The sequence below is a fragment of the Grampus griseus genome (assembly GCF_964374135.1).
Source record: "Grampus griseus genome assembly, chromosome: 16".
Classification (NCBI taxonomy): domain Eukaryota; kingdom Metazoa; phylum Chordata; class Mammalia; order Artiodactyla; family Delphinidae; genus Grampus; species Grampus griseus.
Genome location: NC_139010.1, coordinates 5266025 through 5290885, shown reverse-complemented (window position 1 = coordinate 5290885; position 24861 = coordinate 5266025). Strand labels below are relative to the sequence as shown.

Below are 24861 nucleotides of genomic sequence, written 5' to 3'. Positions count from 1 at the left end.
GAAGAGGGGGAATGGATGCTGCGCAAACCAAAGCAGATGTCCACACACGGGCAGGGATGCAGTCCCCCTGTGACTGTGTGAGGAGTGTACCAGGAATGATGATAATAGCTAACATTAACTGGATGCTTACTGGGTACCACGTGCAATGCTAGCCCTTTATATGCATTCTCTTTTTAATCCTCACAGTAACCCTTTGAGATACATACAGTCCACCCTCCTTATCCGTGGATTCCGCATACATGGATTCAACCAACTGTGGATCAGAAATATTGGAAAAATATTCAGGAAGTTCCAAAAAGCAAAACTTAAATTTGCTGCAATGCTGGCAGCTACAGTTGACCCCCAAACAACACAAGTTGAACAACACAGGTCCACTTATATGCACATTTTTTTCATTAGCAAATACTGCAGTACTATGCTATCGGCAGTTGGTTGAATCTGTGGATGCGGAACTACAGATCTGAAGGAACCTCAGATACAGAGGGCCAACTATAAGTTATACTCAGGTGTTTGGCTGCGTGGCAGGTCAGTACCTCTAACCCCTGTTCAAGGGTCAGCTATATTCACATAGCATTTACATTGTATTAGGTATTATAAGTAATCTAGAGATGATTTTAAATATATGGAGAATGTGTGTAGGTTATTAGCACATACTGTGCTATTTTATATAAGGAACTTGAGCTTCCATGGATTTTGGTATCCAAGTAACAAATCCCCGTGGATACTGCGGGACAGCTGTACTGTAGGTATCCCCACACGTAGCTAGTAAGTAGCAGAGCTGAAATTATAATCCAGGCTGGCCAGCTGCAAATCTTAATATACTTACTTAACCATTGTACTATAAGTTGCTTTATCTCCTCTGTACCACCATAACATTTCTATACCACCATAACATTTTTTTAAGGGCCTTTTATTTATTTATTTTTATTTTATTTATCTTATTTTTGGCTGCTTTGGGTCTTCGTTGCTGTGCACAGGCTTTCTCTAGTTGTGGCGAGCGGGGGCTACTCTTCGCTGCGGTGCGCGGGCTGCTCATTGCGGCAGCCTCTCCCATTGCGGAGCATGGGCTCCAGGCGCGCGGGCTCAGCAGTTGTGGCTTGCAGGTTCCAGAGCGCAGGCTCAGCGGCCATGGCTCACGGACCCAGCTGCTCCGCGGCATGTGGGGTCTTCCTAGACCAGGGACCGAACCCGTGTCCCCTGCATTGGCAGGCAGATTCTTAACCACTGCACCAGCAGGGAAGTACCCGCTGTAACATTTTATTTGTGTTTTTTTCATTGTATTTTTCACAGTTTGTCTATTATAGTTGGGGAGTTACAGCGGTTTAGAGCATAGTGAATCAGACCTAGGTTACCATTTGTTCTATATAATATGCTTTTAATAAACATTTGTTAATGTGACTTAAATAACATTTACCTTAAATGTTATAGTGGAAATTTTTGTTATTTTAAAAATTAAATTCTCATTTTTCTCCTTTTAAATGTTTTGTGCCATTTATTCATTTGGGCTGTGCCGCGCAGCTTGTGGAATCTTAGTTCCCCAACCAGGGATTGAACCCAGGCCCTCGGCAGTGAAAGCGCAGAGTCCTAACCACTGGACCGCCAGGGAATTCCCTGTGCTTTATATTTTAATCTCACAAGTGGCTTTTTATATTTAGCCACAGAACACTTTCTTTTTTTCTAAGACTTTTTATACCATCCTTGAATATGTAAAATTCTAGTTGAATTGTTGCATTTTACTGTGTCTCTAGAGATTATGAAAATTTTTTTGTTAATCTTGGTTGAGCCTTTATAACAGTAGTTTCAGAATCTTACCCAGTATTTCTGTAAAATTTTTTTTCAAGAAAACAAAACAAAATAAAGCTAATAGTGCTTCTGCAAGGCTTTTGTCATCAGAGTAATTTATTGAGGTCACCCCGTTTATTTATTAGAATTGGATATTCACAAAACTGAGCCGATATCTTAATGTGTCCTCATTTGAGATGTTTATTTTAAGCAGTGAGTGTTCTGGGCTGACTAATAAAGTTTGAGTTTTTAGACCAATAAAAGTTACCAAGTACTGTTTAATTTTGGCGTCCGTTATTACATGCGTTGTGACGCCAGTTATATTTCTTCTAATCCTGTCGGTTTGAAATGTCTGCTCTGTGTCATTATAAAGGAAGCAGTGTAGGATTAGAAATTGGGAGACCCAGATTTTTGTCCTTTGGATCTCTAGTTGGAGGGGTCTCTTAACTGAAGAGTTTGGGGCAGACCTTTATGGTCTCTTCCAGTTTTAAAATTCTAGAGTTTCTACTTTCAATTTCTGCTATATCTGAAGTACTGCCAGATGGAACGTAGTCTTCGAGCTAGATTGGAAAGTTATGTAGTCCAGGTTCCTCGTTTCAGAGCCAGAGAAAGCTGGCTAGACAACGTGGTCCATGAGCTCCGCCACTCAGCGGCAGATGCAGCAGGGAAGGGGGGTTTCTGCCTCTGCTGCTCTGCACTCTTCTTTCCTCAGAACAGTTGTGCCAAGGGGAGCACAGCTAGCATGCGTTTATTTGATTAAAGAAACATTTTATTAGGCATGTTGCTAGCTGCCAAGATGCATAAACGAGGGAATGTGCATGAAAAGCCACATAGTGTGGAGTCTCAAAACTGGGCTGTGGAGTCCAGCAAACCTGGGTTCACAGTCTAGCTGGCTGCTTAGTTCTGTGGCCTCAGGTAAGTTAGCCATTCCAGATCTCAGTGGCCTTGTCTGTAAAATGAGGACATTAGCATTCTATACAACTGTTGTAAGGATTAAATGAGATAATAAAGATTATATCAGTACTTCGCAAGGTGCCTGGTGCATAGTAGGCTCTTGTAGAGATTATAATGAAGGTGTTCATGAAGGAAGAAAGGAATTAAGATGTACAGAACTCTTTCCTTTGTTGTCTTGTTTAGCTCACATCCTCGTGTGAAATAGTGCTAATTCTAATTTCTCAAATGAGGAGACAGCTCTGAAGGTTTGGGACTTCTCCCACGCCCCGTAGCTGTCGGTAGTAGCTAACACGGCTAACGCTCTCTGTTTCCCAGGCTGTGTTTTAAGCACTTTTTGTGTCCTATCTTATTTGCCATGCAGGTCAGGTATACCGTTGTTATTTTCACTTTACAGACAAGAGAAATCAGGCACAGCAAAGTTAAATAACCTCCCCAGTGACCCAGCACATACAGTGCAGGCAGTGTCTGTGTCCTTCCTTTATTTCATGTGGCCTTTTGGGGATGTAAAAGCCATGTTGCAAACTGGAAAGCACTACGTAAGATGGGGTGCTATTTTATCTGACTTGGGCCCTGCACTCTGGAGATGACAGTCCACTGGGGATGTGTCTTCTCCATGCTAAACCTGCTCACTTCTACCACTGTTACTTACTGGACGTTGTTTGGCCATTTTTTTTTTTTTCTTAATAAATACTCCAGCTTGTCAGTATTCTTCCTCTAATGTGTCCCCAGAAATGGATACAGGCTTCAGGTATGGCCTGAGTAGTACAGAATCTAGGAGCTGTTTAATGTTGCTTAATGTCGCAGTAGCATTTTAGTAACACAGTGGCTCGTTTAAGTTTATGGTCAACCCAAACTCCTAGATTTGGGGAGTTTTTTGTTTTTTAAGATATCTGTTCTCTAAACTGTCTTATCCCCGTTTTATAGTTTACTCTGCCCCCCAGGAGTTGTGAGAATTAAATGAAAGAATGAGTATAAAGTTCTTGCCACAGTGACTGGCACGTAGTAATACCTCAATAAATGGTGGTTGTTTTCCTGTTATATTTATTTATCTAAACTCTTCCCCTTCAGAAAAGTTACACTGATAGATTCTTCTATTTTTGTGATTCAAGATCATTGGTAGTGATCAAAATTTGTGGTCAGGATGCTGAGTGGCTACATTTGGGTAGAAATAAATGTAATTGAAGTTAAGTTTAGGGAAGGGTTGTAGAGTGGGAAGTAACATTTGAGAATCATATAAACTATTCTCACGCTTCTGCTGTTTGTTTTAAATTCTGTTAGGTAATTTTAACCATTGTGGTTTGGTTTGCATGTTAAGTGTTTGGGAGAAGAAAAGTTTGTATTGTTGCAATACTATCCTCTGCAAAGCCTTTTAAGATATGAGATGTTTACACCAAAAAAAAAAAAATTGATGAAAAGGTAGATTAGGTAGAGGCTAAAGACAGAATAGAACCTCCAGGCAGACAGGGGCCAGATGTGGGATTTATCGAGAAGCAACCTGTTAGTTTGTCCAGCTCCTGTTTCACCATCTTATCAATCAAATATATGAGAATGTTTTCAAGGTGTATCTGGTTGGTTCTTCATAATTAATTTACTTAAAATTCTCTCAAATTGTATACAAAAGTGGAGCCTCACCTTAAGACTTCTTGCAACATTCTCTGCACATTAATCACATCCTTACAGCAGTGGCCCACCTCATAGCCCATCAGTCACTTTGGTTAGAGTCACTGGGCCCCATCACCCTCCAGAACCAAACCAAAACTTCCTCTTTCGTCAGCAGCGTATGTAGAGATAATATTGAACAACAGTTGGTAAAGTTCTGCCTGCAGTAGATTTACACATAATGATGTTGATCAGATGAGCTGGATGGATCTGTTATTAACAGGATTCAGTAAACATTGTGACATAAGATTAACCTGGGCCAGCAGAAAACTGTAGCTCAAAGAAATAGGTGGCTCTGAGGAATAGGGGAGAAGCAGCAGAGTGGCACAGATGCTTGTTCTGGAGGGCAGTGGGAACAAGGGTTGGAAATTCTGGATGTCAGTACTTAGTTACTGGCAATATGCCTGGAAGTCACTGGGCGTAAGGGTTTAGAGAACTTGAGTTCTTAATAGTTGTTATGGAAATCTTGTATTCCTTTTAGACCGTTTTTCTAAACCACTCGCTAGGTACACTTGAACATTCTTAAAAATAAGCTACGCCTAGGGCCAAAATAAAGTCACATGGTACTGAATGAAAACCAGTCTGTAGGCTTAATTTAGTAACCCTGCCTGTGTGTGTGTGTGTGTGTGTGTGTGTGTGTGTGTGTGTGTGTGTGTGTGGTGTATGTAATTTTTGTCATCCCTTGCAAGTAGAAAGCTGTTGAACTTCAAATTTATTTCTTATGACCTAATAATACTTCTGTCAACCTTTAGTAAAACTCAGCTTCTATTTTAAATGTATTAAAGTTGTTTACATTATTCCCAGCCTCCCCCCTTAGTCATTAATTGATTTATTCAGCACATAGTTGAGCACTTGTGTTTGGCACAGATTAATAAAGCCTGGTTCATGCCCTGTAGGAGTCCAAAATCTGATCGGAAAACCCATAAAGTAAGTATTATAAAGGTGTCTAGATATGGCAATTTATAGTTAAGCAAGTACCTTAAGGATGATGTGAAAAGCAAAGAACGTTAAAAGCGCATTAAACTCACTCAAAGTGATAAAAGTAGAGGAGAGGTTAACTTTATTTGAACCGGGCCATAATTATTTTCTAAGACCAGATCTGGCTCTTATAAGATTGATTACATTCCCGTGCAGTGGTATGGAGAGGCATATTAAACCCTTCAGCACTTAAAACAAGGCCCAGATAGGTTTATTTGTAAAATGTAGATAGTCGCTTTCCTGCATGACTCATGGAGCCGTTGCAGGACTGAAATGAGATGCACTGTATGCAAGTCCTGTAAACTGGAGTTCTCTCCCAGTAAACTCGTCCTCTCACAAATGCTGCGACTTGAATCTCTGTCAGTCACGCCACAAAAGCTTTTCAGAAGTGCTTGGTTCTCTGCCTACAAAGAGAGTTGTGCTATTATTATTGGAAAAAAAAAAGAATCAGCTCATTATTGGAATTATTGATTTCTTAAGAGTCTTGAGTTATATGACCATGAGTTATATGTTCTTATGAACTAAGAAAGAGTGCTGACTTTGTCTATTAAATCTTAATGAAAAAAGCATTTTAGTGACTACTGAATTTCTCTCCAAGCATTGAGGCTAGGGCTAAGTTTAAACTTTTAAGTAATGCATTTGAACCCATTCATTTTGGGAATATTTTTAAAAATATGACTTTTGTTGTTACTGTTGCATTGATTCTACATCAAGAAAATTAAAAATAAAAAACAAGCATTTTGATAAACCATTATGGAAAAGAATATAAAAAAAGAATGTCTATACGTGTATAACTGAGTCACTTTGCTGTACAGCAGAGAGTGGCACAACATTGTAAATCAACTACGCTTCAATTAAAAAAAAACACAGGATTTGGAATCGCAAAACAAAACAAAACAGAAAAAACAACCCAGGGACTCCCCTGGTGGCGCGGTGGTTAAGAATCCGCCTGCCAATGCAGGGGACACAGGTTCAAGCCCTGGTCCGGGAAGATCCCACATGCCGCGGAGCAACTAAGCCCGTGCACCACAACTACTGAGCCTGCGCTCTAGAGCCCACAAGCCACAACTACTGAGCCCGCGAGCCACAACTACTGAAGCCTGTGCGCCTAGAGCCCGTGCTCCACAATGAGAAAAGCCACCGCAATGAGAAGCCCGCGCACCACAATGAAGAGTAGCCCCTGCTCGCCGCAACTAGAGAAAGCCCGCGCGCAGCAACGAAGACCCAACGCAGCCAAAGGAAAAAAAAAAAAAAACCACCCATCATTTTTTCCTCTCTAGAGTGACCCAAAAGAGGAAACAGCTAGCTGTTTGCCAGCTCCAGTAAGAAAAGCAGACTCATTACTTTGCAGCTATGCTTTGGTGCTACTCTATCACCTACTCAAGTGAATGAAAACTCAGAGCTGATTGTATCACTTCCTAGCTCAGAGCTCTTCGGTGGCTCCCTATTACCCACCAGATAAAATCAAGTTCATTATCAAGGAGCACTCACCTTCCAGGAAGGGGCTTTGCACGTGTCCAGCCTCGTGCTCACACTTTGGCTCCCCCACTTGCAGTTTACACACAGCACACGCCTGAGCCCGTAACACCGTGCTGTTCCTTGTCTTCGTTTGTGACTTTTTCTTTTACTGGAATGTTCTCCCTCTCCTCTTTGCCTAGCTAATTTGTATTCTTCTTTCAAGACACATTTATCAAGAAGCTTTCCCTGATCCCAACTTCCCGCCGTGGGATAATGCTTAGTGCCTAGTCTGGTCATTTTAATTGTTGGTTGTGTTGAAATGATTAGTTTTCCTTTTGATTCCTCTGGACTGCAAGTTCTTCAGGAGCAGGGACTGTCTTCCTACCAGCGTCTCGTGAACCCTAAGTCTCAGCGTGTCCAAAATTGGCCTCCTCATCTCCCGCAGCCCCTGCCCTAAGCCCGTGCCACCTGTTGTCTCCGTTCATTTAGGATAGTTACAGTTTTCCAGCTTCTCAAGCCAGAACCTTAGAGTCATGTTCTACCCCGTACCAGTCCCTCTGGGGATTCTGCTTGTGCTGCCTTCAAAACAGAAGGAGAGTCCAGCCACTTCTTAGCGCCGTGATCCAGGCCGTCAGCGCACTTCACCTGTTACTGCAGTAGCCTCGGAACTCACCTCCTGCCCTCCACTCTTGCCAGCCTTCAGTCTATTTTCCACATCAGGGGTTGCAGACTTTCTGCAAAGGACCAGATGGTAAACGTTTTAGGCTTTGTGGACCAAACAGTCTGTGTCGCAGCGACTCAGTCCTGTCGTGGCATGAAAACAGCCATGCCACAGATGGTAATACGTAAACAAATGAGTGTTCCAATAAAACTTGACTAACAGAAACGGGCAGTGGGCGGTAGTTTTCCAGCCATTGCTCCACATGGCAGCCAGATTGCTCAAAGCCCTCCAGCGACCTCTCTCTTAGTTAGTCCTTTCAGTGATGTCTACAGCCCCCAGCTCTTCACCTCTGACCTCATCTCCCACTGTCGCCTGCTTTGCTCTCTCCTCTCCAGGCACACTGACGCTCCTTTCCCTCCGACAGGCCAGGCACACTGTGCCTGGAACATTCAGTTCTTCATCTCTTTCAGATTTGCTCAGACGTCAGCTTCTCAGAGAGGTCTGCCTGACCACCCCATTAATAATTATAAGCCCAGCATTGTATTCCCCATTCCTGTTTTTTTTTTTCCACAGTGCTTATCTTCTCACGTACTATTTATTGTGCTCTGTGTTGACTTAATTATTTTGTTTGTCCTTTCTCCTCCTAACAGAATATGTTCCCTGAAGGCAGTCACTTTTTTAATCTGTCTGTCCATTATTGTACCCCCAAGATCTAGAACAGTGTCTGACATATAGTAAATGCTCAGAAAACAGTTGTTGAATGAATGAATAAACAGTGGATATTTTTAAGGTGGTTGTTGTTGTTTTAACGCGTTCTTCCTTCTCTGTCACTGCACCAAATCCTGTCTGTTTCACAGTCTTAATTTTGCCTTAGTTTTCCTGTCCTCTCCAGTCCTGTGGCCCTTCGTCCGGGCTCGCATCTCTCACGTGCATGTCAGTAACCTCTAATCCCAGGTCCTCCACTCCATCCCCTACGAGTAGCCTGAGTGGTGCTTGGAAAGTTGAAATGCGATTCTTCTGCTACTATGCTTTGACATTCGGCCCTTGATAATCAGAATCCTGCTGAACGCTTGTTTAGAATTCTGAGCGTAGGCCTCATCCCATGCTTACGAAATCAAGATTTCAAGTATGGGGTTTGGAACCATATTCTAAGAAGTAGACCAAGTGATTCTTACTGAACACATTTGGCTTCACTGGCCTGTAAAACAAACTCCTGAGCAAGTCGTTGAGAGCCTTTCTGCCGGCCCCTGCCCGTCTATCCTGCCTCATCTCCCCCCGCCCCGCCCGGCCCCTTTGTGTTCCAGCGGTGCTCGCCTGTTTGTGGCCCTCTCAGGGTGCCGCCTTTTCCAAATATTGTGTTTCCTCTACTCAGAATCTCCCCCTGCTCTGGAAAAGTTCTGTTTTTATTCTTCAAAATTCTGCTCATTTGTCACTTTCTCCATACAGTATTTTCTGCCGCCCCATTCCCATGAGCGCATTGATCATCTTTGCTGTCTGGATGCCTCATATAAGGCTCTGTTTTGTTCAGTACGCCGTCCCGGATGCCTTTGTGTGACTGTCTCCCTGTTATGACCCACCTGAGCCAATTCAGTTGTTTAGGTATTAGGCTCTTTCTGAGAGACACTGCTTACGTTTGCAGCTACAGATAAGTGAGTACGGTTGATCTGCTCCCCCAAAACTGAGCTTCCAGATGGCATGTTACTATGAAAACAAAACTCAGCCTGATCTCTGCCACACACACACAAATAGTCTTAGAGACTGTTTTCTAAACTGGGTGGAATCTCTACTCTCCATTCATTTAGAAACTCTGACAAGCACCTTTTATGAAAGGTTTATTCCAGGCAGAAGTGCTAATGTGGTTTTAGTATTCATTTTAACCTACATGAGATCAGACAACAGAATTCCCTTAGAGGGGGCTAATCGCAGAACCAGCGGGAACCTTAAGGCCTAGGGTACCATCCCAAAGAGTATAGACCACTGGGTTCACTAGACTTCTATGTACGTGCTCATGTAAGAGCAGTGGTTCCTGTTTGACATCTAGCCAAACCACATAGCTTACTCACCACTCTTTTCTAATACTGTAGTCACTTCTAATATCTATTATGCTAATCACCAAACTCTCTGGATTTGAAGAGAGAGAAAGATCCTGGGCTTACCTGAGGTTTCTGATTAGAAGCTTTCAGCATTAACCAATGACTGTCTCTATCCGGGAGTGGCTTTGCAAATGTTAACTGACAATCCAGGATGAATATCAGGACCCTCTGATCCAAGCCCTCCAGTCCGTTAAAACAAATAAGCACTCTCTATGCTGAAATAATTTAAATAGTTTAAATCACACCTCTCTTCCAGACTCTGGAATTTCAGGAAGCAGGTGTTGAACTTCCGTCTCTGTATCCCCAGGCCTAGCGAGGTGCCGAAGTCATGTTTGTAATGTTAAGCAGCTGGGGGTTTTGTTTGTTTGTTTGTTTGAATGCTAAATTGCAAACTCTGCCAGAGAGTTATATCAATAATAAAACAGGTTTGCCATAGCTGTCAGAGACTGTGTCTTACCTGTGCACCTCCTTGCATGGGCTGGAATGCAGTGCAGTCGTGTCGCTCCTGGAGATCCAGCTGAGGCCTGCCCGGGATCCCCACCTCCTTGTGCAGAGAGGCTGCTCTGTCCTCCTCAGGTTTCATCTTGGGGTGCTGCAGGTGACTGCCATAAACAGAGCCCAGCTTAGGAACCTGAGGAAGGGTTGTGCAGAGCTGGTGAGGTTGCAGCCGAGGCTAACAAATTATAGGTCTCCTCTGACAGCAGAGCCAGGCAGCTCAAATATAAACTGCTCCCCCAGACCGATTCGTGATTTGTACAGTAGGACTTCATCAATTCCTTGCTAAAAGGGAAAAGGAGTGCAGTAAGGCATCATTATGTATCTCTAGATTACACTGCCTGTTGGGACATTGCTCTTAAGCAGGTGGATTTTTAAATATATATTGAAGTTTTTTTTCTTTGGGGCTAGAATTAGGGCCCAATAAGGAAGGTAGTGTGTCTGGTGTTGGATTAAACAGTCCATCATTGTTGGGCCGTTTGAGGAGTAATTTGGAGCAATTCAATTTATTATGTTTCCTTTTTTTTCCCTGCATTTTTCATTCCTGTGAGTATGGAGAGAAGAGTCTCTTGGACTTTTTAAAACTTTAACTTATAGTAGTAATTATTATGGTTATACTCTGCCTTACTACACAAATTATAACTAGCTGGTATTAAAATATTCTATAGGAGCATAGTAAAAATGTTGAAATTGTTCTTGTATTATATGATAGAAGATTAATAAACAGCTCTCAAAAATCAGTAGAGAAATGATGAATAACCCAATAGGAAAGTGAATAAAGGATGTGAGTAAGCAGTCAACAAAAGAATTAAATAGCAAGTAAAAATGTGAAAAATGTTTACTCATAAATTGAGATGTGATTAAAACATTAATAATACAAGTTTTTACCTATTTTAAAAGAATGAAACTTAACAGCCGGGGTTGGCAAATGGGTGGGAATATATATGTACTCATACAAAGTATAGGATTCTGAAGGATATTTTGGCAATAAAAGTTTTTAAAGATTTATATTTTCACTTCCAGGAATTTGATTTTAGGGAGTTATTGAGGATGTTTACAGTGATTAGAGCTCCAAAACTGTTCTCAATCACAGTATTGTTTATAATAACAAAAAGTTTTTAAAAACGTTTTAAGGAAACAACGTAATGCCCTTGTATGTCCTGTTTTATAATATATCTTTAATCATTTACAATTAGTCAAAAAAGAATAAGTGAAATAATTAGTCAAAATTCATTTACAGTTGGTCAACCTTTGGCTAGTTATTTAACCATTTTCCTGTGATGAGGACAGCAACACAGCTTAATGAGTTCTTACTCTAAATGAGTTTATTCCATAAGAACGTGTCCTCTGTTCCTTCTCTTCTCCCTGCACGCTCTTCCTTCCGTGGCACTCAGTGGCAGCCGCGTCGCTTCCCCTGTCCCCTGTGAAGATGGCGCCTAACCCGCATCTCCAGCCATGACCTCTTTTTGACGTTCCAGACTCGCATTCCCAACTGCCTTTTGAACATCTGCACCCAGATGGCCTAGCAGCATGGCAAACTCAGTATGTCCACAAAAAGGAACTCATCTTTCCCAAACCCATATTTCCTACTTCCAGTAGTGGTCTGTTCATCTCAACCAGACACAAACCCTCTTAAACCGTCTTTGATTCCAGCCTGTCCCTTGCTCTATCAGTGAGAGCGCATACTAAGGCCTCTCACTTTCCTCAGTCTCTACCCCTCCCCATGCTGTTGATCCTTTGTCCTGCTCCCTCTTTCCCCACCCTTCACCAGCTCCCTCCTCTCTGTCAGGCTCTCCTTGCTTTTCTTTGTCTGTTGCAGTTGTGATATGATTGGTCTCCTCAGTGTCGTTTTTCTTCCTGCCCCCTTTCCCAGATCCACCCTGTATTCTACTTGTCGTGTTTCTGAAGCACAGTCCTCTCATCATGTTGCTCCCTTGCCCCAAAATGATGGCTTCCCTCTACCTGTAGTATAAAGGTCCCTTATTCCTGAGTCTGGCCCATCTTACCTTTTCCGTTTTCTTCCCTCTTCTCATGAACCCTGGACTTCAGCAAATCTGAGTAATGTTCTTTATTTTCTCATTTAAACCTTCCCTTAGTTAATTCACTCTGTGAATTGAAGTGCCCTCCTCTTCCCTAAAGTCTGCCATGATCTGTCCTAATACTGTCTTGGTACTTCCTTTTACAATCTTCTCTTTCTACCTGGAATTAGTTGAGTAAGTTTTATCCAGTACTGATCTTCTGAATGGTCTTTATTGCCCTGTGTGGACTAGAGGCTAGTACCAAGAGAGACTGCCCTGGTTCTTATTGCTATTATCCTTTTTCTCTGTGCTAGTTTTATTTTTTCCATGATATAGATTTGAAAAATTCACCTCCCCAAACACAAAGTCTGTTTATTTATGGTGAGATATGTTATTTATAACATTAAAGTTTAGGAAATAAGTCAAGAGCCTTGAAATTTTAAATGCCTGTGGATTGCCCTTCCTCATTACCCCTATTTTTAACATGCTAATTAATGCAGTGAACCAAATTCATAACTTTATGAAGTTTTTAATTGTCTCTTTTAGGAAACGAGATTAACTAAGCAGGTGTAATTGAAATCTGCAGTTTTAAAAACTAGATTATTCTTATAGTAAATACCAACTTGCTGTTAGTCTAGTTCTCTTGATGACCTGTTTTCCCCGTATTTGAGCTAGATTTTGTGGACCCCAGAGGTAGTGAATAGTGGTGGGTGCGTGTGCTTTGGGAATGAAGGAGGAAGAGACTTAAAAGCTGTAACTGCAGGGCTGGAGGAAACCTTCTGAAGCACATCTGGACGTGGGAGGACCGAGCCTTACGCACGTGCGTATCGCTGTGTCAGGTAGGCGGTCAGGCCGAACAGGACCCCACTGGAGCCAGGAACTGGGGAGGCTGCAGAGCCGCCGGTTTTCCCTCTGGGCCCCTCAAGGTCTCTGGGGCCTTTGGCAGGCTTTCTGTTCTCGTTATAGTTCAGTTTTCTGATCTCCAAAATGGATACATTAATTGTACCTAACCTCATAAACTTGTGAAGACACGGTGAGACGGTAATCCTTGCCTGGCTCAAGGTAAGTGCTTACTGAATGTTAACTGTCAACATCTACAAAGGGCAGAGGGCTGGCGACCCTGGGGCAATATAGTTTAATAGAATACATTTTCAGATAGTAAAGCTTCTCCCCCCATTCAGGGTAAATACAGTACTTTGATAGCCTGTAAAATTTTACTTTTCTTGCCTTTTTGAATCAATGTTTTAAAACAATTCAGTTCAAAAAGGAAAAAGGAAAAAAGTTTCCTGGTTCAACTTCATACTGAATACAAGCCTTCCAGTGCCAGAAATAAATGTCTTCAGATTCCAAAGAGGTATCGCAAACCTCTTCCTTCCTTTTATTCTTAGAGTAAAAAACACATTTATGGTGTTTCTTATCTTAAGAACATCCTCAATCATGTATAGTTTCATATCAAAAAGGAAAAAAATAGTATTTAATTGTTTTGCTTATGTTTAAATAGACTTTTCCTAATGGGAAACTGAAATATTTCAACTTGGTGTCTCAAAGAGATGTCAGATTAGGAATGTGCCTCAGAATGATATAGTAGGCAACCGCATTGTTTCTTTTTCAGGCTAATGTCTAGACTCTTCCACTGTCTTCCAGCCCAACCCTTATAGGAGTGTGAGGTCGTGTCTGCTGCTCCTCAGAAAGGACAGAAGGATGACCAGGGAGTACCGCTCCAGTCCCCAACAACTCTCTAGGGATAGAGATACTTCAGTTTTTCTTCGTCGACTTTAATGCCTTTCCTTATCCTTAGGACCAGTACATACGGTGTAAATCTCTTGGAACAGTCTTACCCTTCATAGGTGTGTCTTACTCCCTGTGGGCTGCTATAACAAAATACCACAGACTGGGTAGCTTATTAACACAGAAATATATTGCTCACAGCCCTAGGGGCTGGAAAGTCCGAAATCAGGGCGACCATGCGGGTCACTGTCTGGTGAGGGCCCTTTACTGGTTCGTAGCCAGCGACTTCTGGTTGTGTCCTCACATGGTGGAAGGGGCAGGGTTACCTCCAGAGCCCCTTTGTAAGAGCACTGTTGCATTCATGAGGGCTTCCCCTTTGTGACCTCAGCACCTCCCAAAGGTCCCACCTCCTAAGTCTTTGGGGGTTAGAATTTCAACATGTGAATTTAGGAAGGGACACAAACATTCAGACCATAGCAGTGTGCATTATCTTACAATAATCTTTCATATAAATCCCAGAATACGGAAGCTGCCTTCTTAAAAGCTTTTGCTGTGGCCATCCCCACCCAAGGACCACAGTGGCTCACTGCTGCTGACCTTTCCTGTCCTTCTTCCTTTGCTGAATTTTCAAAATTTCATCCTATTTTTACCAAATTAACTTTACTACTTAAGTAATTAAGTGACAGAGCAGACCGTTATAAAAATACCCCACTGTCCCCTCAGCTGTTTCCTATATTTGTCATGCTTATACTGTTTGCTTTTTATCCCTTCACCTTTCCAAATCACATCTGTCCTTTAAAGATAAGCTGGGGTCATGTGTAGCTCAGAGCCTTGTCCCTTTATTTTATCCCACATGAATAATTCCTTTTTTTCAGAATTATTTTCCTGTTTATTATTTGCACTACTCAGTTTTATCAGTTGATTTGTAAGTGCCCGGTGTTTTCTTTCTTTCCAGTTGCCTGGTGTTTTCTTTCTTTCCAGTTAAGTCCTTTCAGACAGATATCACACTGACCCTTTTTGTAGTGTGATATGGTAGGTATTCCATAAATATTTTTTAATACTGCTAATGACTTCTAGACTAATAACATGCTCAAGCAGGTGAAATCAGGTGTCGAATGAGTTGTTATTAGTTGCTTTATCAAGAGATTAAGAGAAAATAAATTGAATTTATTAAAAGTATTGTGAATAAGAATCTGCATATTAAAAACAAACAAAACAAGAACAGCACTATCAAGAGTCTTTTTTACACAAATACATGTAAAATATACCAGGAAGGGGCTTCCCTGGTGGCGCAGTGGTTAAGAATCTGCCTGCCAGTGCAGGGGACACAGGTTCGATCCCTGGTCCGGGAAGATCCCACATGCTGTGGAGCATCTAACCCCGAGTGCCACAACTACTGAGCCTGCGCTCTAGAGCCCATGAGCCACAGCTACTGAAGCTCACGTGCCTAGAGCCTGTGCTCCGCCACAAGAGAAGCCACCTCAGTGAGAAGCCCAGGCATCACAGCGAAGACCCAACACAGCCAAAAATGAATAAATAAATTTTTTAAAAAATTAAAAAATATATATATATACACCAGGAAAACAAAATTACCAGTTAAGACATAAAGTGTAAATATTTTTTCAAACCTGGAAGCACTATGTTACATTTAAGGAACTTTAAATTTTGATAATCCAAACCATAGCTAAGGATAACTTTATTTAAATATGAATACTTATTTTAAATGTAACAGCTTCCAGATTTCATGAGACGTTATAGAAATACCTTTTTATGTTTTCTAGAATCCAAGTGGGGAGGAGTTTCAGGACACACATGAATTGCTAAGTGCAGTTTCACTGTGTCATTTTTAGGCCACACAGATACTTGAATGAATTTATGATCCTTCCAAATCTTTGCATGTTTCCTACAAAATTTATCTTTCCCCAGAACCTCTAGGAGTGTGGCTCTTTCGGGTCTCAGGTTTTCCGTGACGATCTGCTCTTTCTGGGTATGCTTGGCTCTCTCTTTCCTCTTAGAGTCTCTAGTTATAGGCACGGAAGGGCTCGTCTGTGCTCTGGGGTCAGGGTCGCCTTGCTTCCTTCTCCTTTACACATCACTCTTATTTTATAGCCAGCCGCAGTTAGCTGTAATTATTGATAGGCCGTCTAGTTCGCTGGGTTACGCTGGTGTTTTGCATTTTATCCTTTTACAGTTGTCCTAATGTACTGCTGCCTTTCCTGCGGCTGGTATTGACAGGTCAAGCTGGCAGATAAAATGCAGGCCCTGTGTATCACTGATCCCCTTCTCCTTCCTTCCTTTCTCTACATTTGGTAGCGTCCCTGCCACCAGAGCAGAGCTAAAGGGATCTAGGGGACAGCAGGCCAGGCTAAAGTGGTAATGGCACCTCAGATAATACACTTAGGTGGGCGTGAGTGAGCTATATCAGGGATTACAGAATTTAATTAATACAATTGTTTAAAGCTTTTATTGCATCTTTTATTTTTTCCAAAAGTCTCACTTGGAATTCAAAGGACACAGATAAATGCTGCCCCTAGTTGAAGGCTGGGGCAAGACCAAACGAATGTTTGGCCTCTTCTCATTTCACTGGACCCCCCGCCACAGGTGGCCACCCTCAGGTACCTCCAGTAACCCTAAGGAAAGCGGAGTAGAAGTGACTGACACAAACAGGTCCCATCTTGAGGCATAATCCTGGTGTCTTCAATCCTGTTCTACTCTGGGATGTCTGACTCATCGTGACTGTTGCTGAGAAACTCCTTTCCTACCCTGTGCATGTTACTAAAACCACTCTTTCACCTAGTGTTTCCATCTTGGTAAATAGTTAGCTCCATTCATTCAGTTACACAGGCTGAAACGAAACCTGCAGTCATCCTTGTCTCTTCCCTACTCTCCGCTTCCGGTCCCTGAGCACACCATGTTGCTTTTCTGCCTTCAGAATACATCCCACCTTGCCACCCTGGTCAGCCTCTTTTTTGTTTTTCTCCTAGAAACAAACTGCAGTAGCCAATTAGCAGTCTTCTTTTTTCACTCTCCACCCCCAGTCCCCCAACACACACACCACAGTCTAGTACAGTGGTCAGTTACACGGGTTCTTAAACCAGACTGCCTGCATTCATACCTGGGTCAGCTGTCTATGTCATTAAGAACGTGAATTAACCTTTCTGGGCCTCAGTTTCCTTAACAGGTAAATGACGAGGAGGAGGACGGTACTAGTTACCTCATACAGTTGTGTCAGATAAGTTATTGTATGGAAATTACTTAGAGTAGCGCTTGGCAAGTAGTAAACATCCAGTGAATGTTAGGTAGTGGGTGACACTGAGGGTATTGCAGTTGTTATTTTTTATTCATACAGAGTCTAAACTGACCGCCTTCAGACATTAATCAGATGTGTCCTCCATCGGCCTCCTGTCACTTTTAGAGCAGTATCCAGAGTCCTCACCATGGCCTGCAGGACCCCCTCCGACCATCCTCTGCCCTCGCTCCTTTTCCTGCAGCTGTCCTGCTGCTGCCCTCCGCCTGCCACGCCACTGCTGCCTCCGTGCCCGTGGGCCCTCTGCCGGACGTGCTCACCCCGCACACGGACACGCGACTCGCCACTCCCTTCCTTTCATCTCTGCTCAGTGTTAGATCCTCAGAGCGGTCAGAGTATCGTTCTGTCATTTTCTGTATCCTTCAACTTAACACATTATTGACCGGAGATGTATTAACGCCACAGACGTTAGTTTCTGCAAAAATCCCCCAGTCAATAATGTGTTATCTTTTCATAAGATATGAAGAAAATCATCGCTACCTAACATCACGTTATATATCTGTTTGTTGATTATTTACCCCACTATGCTGAGTTCCATAACAAATGAAAGCAAGAGACTTTGTTCATCATTTTAGCCCCAGGCCCTTTCATGTACATAGTAGGTGCTCAAGAGGTGTTTGTAAATGGAGGGATGGGGTGGGGTGGGGTGGGGTGGGGTGGACGATCGAAGAAAGATTTTCCCATTTGTTCTTACCCGAGAAATGCTGAGGTTACAAACCAGATAGTTGGAGGGAGGCCTGAGTAAACTTTCTCGAGATGAAAACTCCTTAGGGAAGAGTTCAGGTTGATTTTTCTTTTCTTTTCTTTTCTTTTTCCTTTTTTGTTGATAAGAACATATCAAGTAATTTACCATAATTGTCTCAATTAATCACATATGGATTAGTTGCATTATTAAATTAGTACCTTTTTATAGTTAATGTTCAAGGTCTGCTACATATGCCTTTCCTTTGCAGCTAATGACAAGGAAATTGGGTTTATCTTTTATTGAGCATTATTAAATGCAAGAAACATGTCATTCTCCCTCTTATTACAACCTCAGGTCACAAGAAGAGGGATTTAAAGTCTGTCTAGTATTACGAAAAATAGAGACATAAGTAATCTTCACCAAAAATTCTTCTTCTGATAAAGAGCAGTAGGTCCAGGTGTCTATGAAAATGTGATTTTTTTTTTTTAAGCATTCATGTTTAAAATGCTTTCTAGTCCCTCAGAGATAGAACAGAGTTATTTGTTCACTTAGGAATTTTAAAAATTAGCATTTGCCATTTATCTTAAATAATGATGTAATTTAATTACTGTTTGATGACTGTACTAATTCATTGACATTAATACTTATCCATTAACTTTAACACGTGGAGAAATTAGAGAAATAAAGAATTTCAAGAATAACTGGTAATCTTGAGCATCTTTGTTTTTGCTTTCTTCGTAATTCCTGAGATTTAAAAAAAATTACCCTTACTAATTTCACTTCATTATAATGTACTACATTTCTAGGACATGCAAGTTATTTGGTGCTTTTTATTTTGGGCCTCTCTTACGCCTTCATACTTAAACCCAACAGTCTTCTGAACTACATCTTGTTATAATCTGAGTGGAAAAATGACTTTCTGATTTGAAGAGGGGTTCGTCACATGCTAATTTGTCATTTAGCCTTTTTTAAAAAATCACTGACATTAAATGAGTTAGTGTTTGGAGTTGATCTTCTAAATTGTGTCTATCCAAATTGGTACCACTCAGAGAGAGATGGTATCAGAGGACGTGTGTGAGTGTCGGACGGTAACGCAGGTGCTCTGTGGCGAGCTCGGGGAGGGTGGCCATCTCCCGTGGAGCAGGACAAAGCCCACCTGATCTTGGTTATCGGCATGAGTGACGATCACGAAAGAGGTCCTGCAGGCTTTCCCATCCTTCCACATCAGCTTTTCCCATCGCTGTGAGGCAGAATTCACCACACTTTGCATTGTTCACCAGCCTACCCTGTGTTTTTTCTTAATGTCAACATAGAAGATTTTTACCTCTTCTATTTACAAACATGATTTTTATTAGAGAAAGAATTTAAGCGTAAGTCAGAGTAGCCGAAAATCAGAGATCTTTGCTGTAAGCTGTTTTCCCTTTTTATTCATATGTGGACTTTAAAATTTATTATTATTATTATTATTACAGGCCATGGTTGCTTGTTATCCAGGCAACGGAACGGGTTATGTACGTCATGTCGATAATCCAAATGGAGATGGAAGATGTGTGACATGTATATATTATCTTAATAAAGACTGGGATGCCAAGGTATGCCACCTCATTGAGCATTTTTTTTCTTACAGGTATTTTTTCCTCACAAGTAGTGTTAAGATTCATACTCCTCATAGGTGAGACTGTCTTTAAAACGTGGCACAGTTAAACATTCCTCCTTAGGTATGTTTCACTCAGGTATTAGGAGTGGGTCTTTGTTAACATGAAACAGATCCTCATAGAGCTCAAAAAGTAGATTCCCTTATTTCGGATGTTGAAACATTCATATCCAAAATTTAACTTTAACAAAAGTATCTTTTATTAAAATAATATCCCTTCTAGTAGTTTTTATAAAAACACTTCTGAGAGTGTTTGTTTTATCATGACTTTTGCAGGAGATTATGTATTATGATTATGAAGTTATTTGCTCTTTAGCGCCTGCATTTCATGCTTTGCATTGTTGCAGAGGTGGTGTCTGGCACTGGGCTATGGGATATAGGAGGCAGGATTTCTTTGTCCCCGGATTATGAAAAGCTAGTTTATCGGTACTGAAAAATCCTGTAAAACCAGTTAGAATGTGCAGCGTATCCAATTTCTCGTGTTGCAAATATTTATTCCCTTAACATCAGCCTGAGTTTCACTTAAGTTTAAATGATTTAAACTTTAGAAGTGTGTCATGTATTATTGCACTGGAGGTTGTATAAACTAATTTTTGGTTGATTTTTGTAAAAAATCTCTTTTTACTTACATGTAATGAAGCAAAATATTTAAATAGAAAAGTGAACATAATGTATAGCCCAGTGGATTTTCAGAGAGTGAACACACTTGTGTAGCTAAGGTAATTTTTAAAAAATCAAATAACCTTTAAAACACCTTCTTCCACCACATGCATACGCACATAAATGGAAATCATGAGGTCTTAAATGTACAAAAACTTAGTCCTGTTCTAAAAGCAAATCCTAAAACTTAGAGTATGCTCACGGTGATCCAGTCATCTTTCCATATCATATACTGATTTAAAGAATTTCCTCTGTCCTTGATACTCTATGTAGAAAACCCTAAAGATTCCACACAGAAACTGTTAGAACTGATAAATGAATTCAGCAAGGTAGCAGGATACAAGATTAATATACAGAAATCTGTTGCATTTCTTTACACTAACAATGAAATACCAGAAAGAGAAAGTAAAAAAATTCTGTTTAAAATCACATCATAAAAAGAATATATCTAGGAATAAATCTAACCAAGGAGGTGAAGGACTTATATGCTGAGAACTATAAGACACTGATAAAAGAAATCAAAGGTGATGCAAGGAAAAGGGAAGATATTCCATGCTTTTGGATTGGAAGAATTAATATAGTTAAAATATGGCCATATAACCCAAAGCAGTCTACAGATTTAATGAAATCCCCATCAGATTAGCCATGACATTCTTCACATAACTAGAACAGATCATCCTAAAATTCATATAGAATCACAAAAAAACCAGAATTGCCAAAGTGATCCTGAGGAAAAAGAACAAAGCTGGAGGCACAGCCCTCCCAGACTTCAGACTATACTCCAAAGCTACAGTACTCAAAAGAGTGTGGTTTTGGCACAGAAACAGACATATGGATTGGTGAGACAGAATAGAGAGCCCAGAAACAAACCCACACACCTACGGTCAGTTAATCTTTGACAGAGCAGGCAAGAATATACAGTGGAGAAAAGACGGTCTCTTCAGCACGTGGTGCTGGGAAAGTTGGACAGCCGCATGTAAATCAGTGAAGTTAGAACACACCTTCACACATGCACAAAAATAGACTCAAAATGGCTTAAAGACTTAAATATAAGACATGACAGCATAAAACTCCAAGAAGAGAACACAGGCAAAACATCCTCTGACATAAATCGTACCAATGTTTTTCTTAGGTCAGTCTCCCAAGGCAATAGAAACAAAAGCAAAAATAAACAAATGGAACCTAATCAAACTTATAAGCTTTTGCACAGCAAGGGAAACCATAAACAAAAAGAAAAGACAGCCTATGCGCTGGGAGAAAATATTTGCAAACAGTGCGACCGACAAAAGCTTAATTTCCAGAATATACAAATAGCTCATACAATTCAATAACAAAACAAACAAACAACCCAATCAGAAAATGGCAGAAGAACTAAGTAGACATTTCTCCAAAGAAGACATGCAGATGGCCAACAGACACAGGAAAAGATGCTCAACATTACTAATTATCAGAGAAATGCAAATCAAAAGTACAATGAGGTAACACCTCACAGAACGGTCAGAATGGCCATCATCAAAAAGTCTACAAATAATAAATGCTGGAGAGGGTGTGGAGAAAAGGGAACCCTCTTGCACTGTTGGTGGGAACGTAAATTGGTGCAGCCACTATGGAGAACAGTATGCAGGTTCCTTAAAAAATTAAAAAGAGTTACCATATGATCCAGCAATCCCACTCCTGGGCATGTATCTGGAAAAGACAAAAGCTCTAATTCAAAAAGATACATGCACCCCAGTGTTCATAGCGGCACTACTTACAATAGCCAAGGCATGGAAGCAACCTAAGGGTCTATCGACAGAGGAATGGATAAAGAAGATGCAGTACATATATACAATGGAATACTACTCAGGTACAAAAAAGAACAAAATAATGCCATTTGCAGCAACATGGATGGACTTAGAGATTATCATGCTAAGTGAAGTAAGTCAGACAGAGAAAGACAAATATTATATGATATCACTTATATGTGGAATCTGAAAAATATTACAAATGAACTTATTTACAAAATAGAAACAGACTCAGACATAGAAAACAAACTTATGGTTACCAGAGGGGAAAGTGGGGAGGGATAAATTGGGAGTATGGGATTAACAGATGCACACTGCTATATCTAGAATCGGGAAACAAGGATTTACTATATAGCACAGGGAACCGTATCCAATATCTTGTAATAAACTATAATCGACAAGAATTTTTAAGAAAGAATAATATAGATATGCACACATATGTGTATAACCGAATCACTCTGCTGTACATCTAAAACTAACACAATATTGTAAATCAACTATACCTCAATAAAATGAATAAAGTTTAGAATTAAAAAGAGCAAGTAACAAAACAAATGCAAGAATAGAAAGTATTATAGAAGTGTGACAAGTAGTTAAAAGTAAAAAATGTTACTTTTCTGGGAAAAAAAAAAGAATTTCCTCTGTCCTACTCCAAGTTCAAAGTAGAGGTAAGTTTTACTGCTAAGTATATTTTGAGGCATTATGTCAACAAACATGGTTTTTTGTTATAGCTTTTAAAGTTTGAAATAGAGACATAAAATTGGTAATTCACCTTGAGCCCAACGCACAAAACAAATTGCTATAAATTTGGTTAGAATTAAAATTTTTTTCCCGATTTTGTGAATATCTAGAAAACTATGAATATGTTTGATCAACTCTTAAATTTTACATTTTGTTAGAATCTAGGTTCTTTCTAGGCTGATCTTTTAATTTTTACATGACCTGTCCAAGGTCATTAATACGTTGTTTTTAAATTAGCATATAAGCAGAAAAAAATCTTCAGTATTTTTATATGTAAAACTGAAAACTTTCACTGCAAGATTGCACTGAATATGTACACTGTGGCAGAAGTTATTCTGGGTGCTGGAAACAGCAGAAATAGAACTATCCCTCCTAGAGCTTGGGCTGGAGTGGAGGGTACAGATCAGTAGACGGACGATTACAGTTGGCGCTGCCAAGTGCAGGACAGATTGCTGTGGGAACACGTGGGAGCCCGCCTACTTCAGGGATCAGGGAACGTTTCCCAGAGGAAGACTGGTAGCTTCAACTACGTGTTTCTGAACATTTTCAGCAGATGGCCTGTGCTATTCCCGGCGACTCCAGTGAAAGGGCGGAGGGCAGGGGGAGAGAAAAGAGGCATGTTCTCGGTCACAGTCTAGAGCTCCTTTAAAAGATGTCTGCACGAGTGCTTTGGCAGTCGCTCGGAACAACGCTGGAACCTGAGGAAGGAAGGCAAGGGAACCGGGTAGCCTGAATCTACCTTACTTGACAGTGAGCTTCTCTGGCTGTAGTGGAACCGAGGAATAGGCTCCGCCTCCATGGTGTCTTGATCAAGTATCAATGTGCCTTTCAGTTGAAGAGTCTACCTGTTAGGAGTTGAGTTTTCCAAGGGTGAAGAGCTACTCACTTGGGTCGGGTTTACCTCGCTTTACTCCCCCCCCACCCAGATTATAATTACCACAAGGACCACATCTGTCTGAATTATTTCCTACTCTGCTCCCAGGGCCCAGAACAGGGCCCAGAACAATAGACATCCAGTCAGTATTGGAATGAATAATAGGTAAGTCCATCTGGTCCAAACAGAGAAGGGTATTTGCTGGGGTAAATAGTAATGATCCTTTGTGAGGGGAGTCCAGTTGTATAGGCGGGGAGTCATCCCTGTGTCAGGCCCAGTCTGGGGAGGGAGAGCTACAGTTTCTAATAAGGACTGCAGCGCTGATGATAAATGACACTTTCTACTGATTTAGTGAGTTCCTTAAATAAGAGGCATTAGATTTGGCAAGGGCAAAGAACTAGTTCTTTGACATACTTAACCATTTGTAGTAATTTAGTCAACATGACTAGATACGGATACATTTTTAAGAGTAGGTTAAGCAGATCATCACCATACATAAATAAGAAATGCTTACTACTCTTCTAGGCTTTCAAGTGTCATTTTAAGACTTTTGAGTTCAGATCATATACATCTGTCTCATCAGGTATTTACAAAATTCTCTAAAAGAAGGAACGAATGTTTCCTTGTATTGATTGGTGCATGTACTTGAAATCTCAGCTCACCTTCCCACCTCGTTAACCGAGATATGTTTGTGAATAATTGATTTAAGACTTCGGATATCCTGAATTGGTCTTTTCCCCCCTAAATTTAATTTTGTAGCATTCTTGGGTCACTCATGCTTACATATTTGGCCCTTTTCCTAGGTAAGTGGAGGTATACTTCGAATTTTCCCGGAAGGCAAGGCCCAGTTTGCCGACATTGAACCCAGGTTTGATAGACTGCTGTTTTTCTGGTCCGACCGTCGCAACCCTCATGAAGTGCAGCCAGCATACGCTACAAGGTAGTACTCCTCCCCTTCAGGAAGAAGTGGTCAAGAGCATGTAGGGTAGGAGGGGGTGGCTGGGGGGAACATGGACATTTTCTAATGCGTACTTTCCTGCTCTTCACCTGCCTTTATCAGAGGGCCTCGGTCGTAACTGTTTAATTTGAATAATTCTATGAGATTGATTCACAGTTGGTACCAAATGCTTGTGAGTCTCTTTGCACAGCCACTCGGTGTCTGGGGTCAGTCACGGGAGCATGGGGCTCCCGTCTTCGCTTAACTATGATCCATTCTCGGATCTGGTGAGAGTATTCACTTAGGGAGTAAAGATTAGATAGAGAAGGGAAAGGGCAACTTCGTTAAAGGTGGTCCGGCAGGGGTGGGGGGCAGAGGAATGACGTAGAAAAA

General features: G+C 41.1%; 1 protein-coding gene across 1 annotated transcript in view; it reads left to right on the top strand.

Annotated features, from left to right (window-relative positions):
• The window catches only part of EGLN1 (egl-9 family hypoxia inducible factor 1), a 56963-nt gene that overhangs the window by 26261 nt on the left and 5841 nt on the right, over positions 1-24861 (top strand). The window contains exons 2-3 of the mRNA XM_082673914.1: positions 19291-19410; positions 24335-24471. Coding sequence (XP_082530040.1) covers positions 19291-19410; positions 24335-24471 — 257 coding nt within the window. The remainder of the gene's footprint in view (positions 1-19290; positions 19411-24334; positions 24472-24861) is intronic.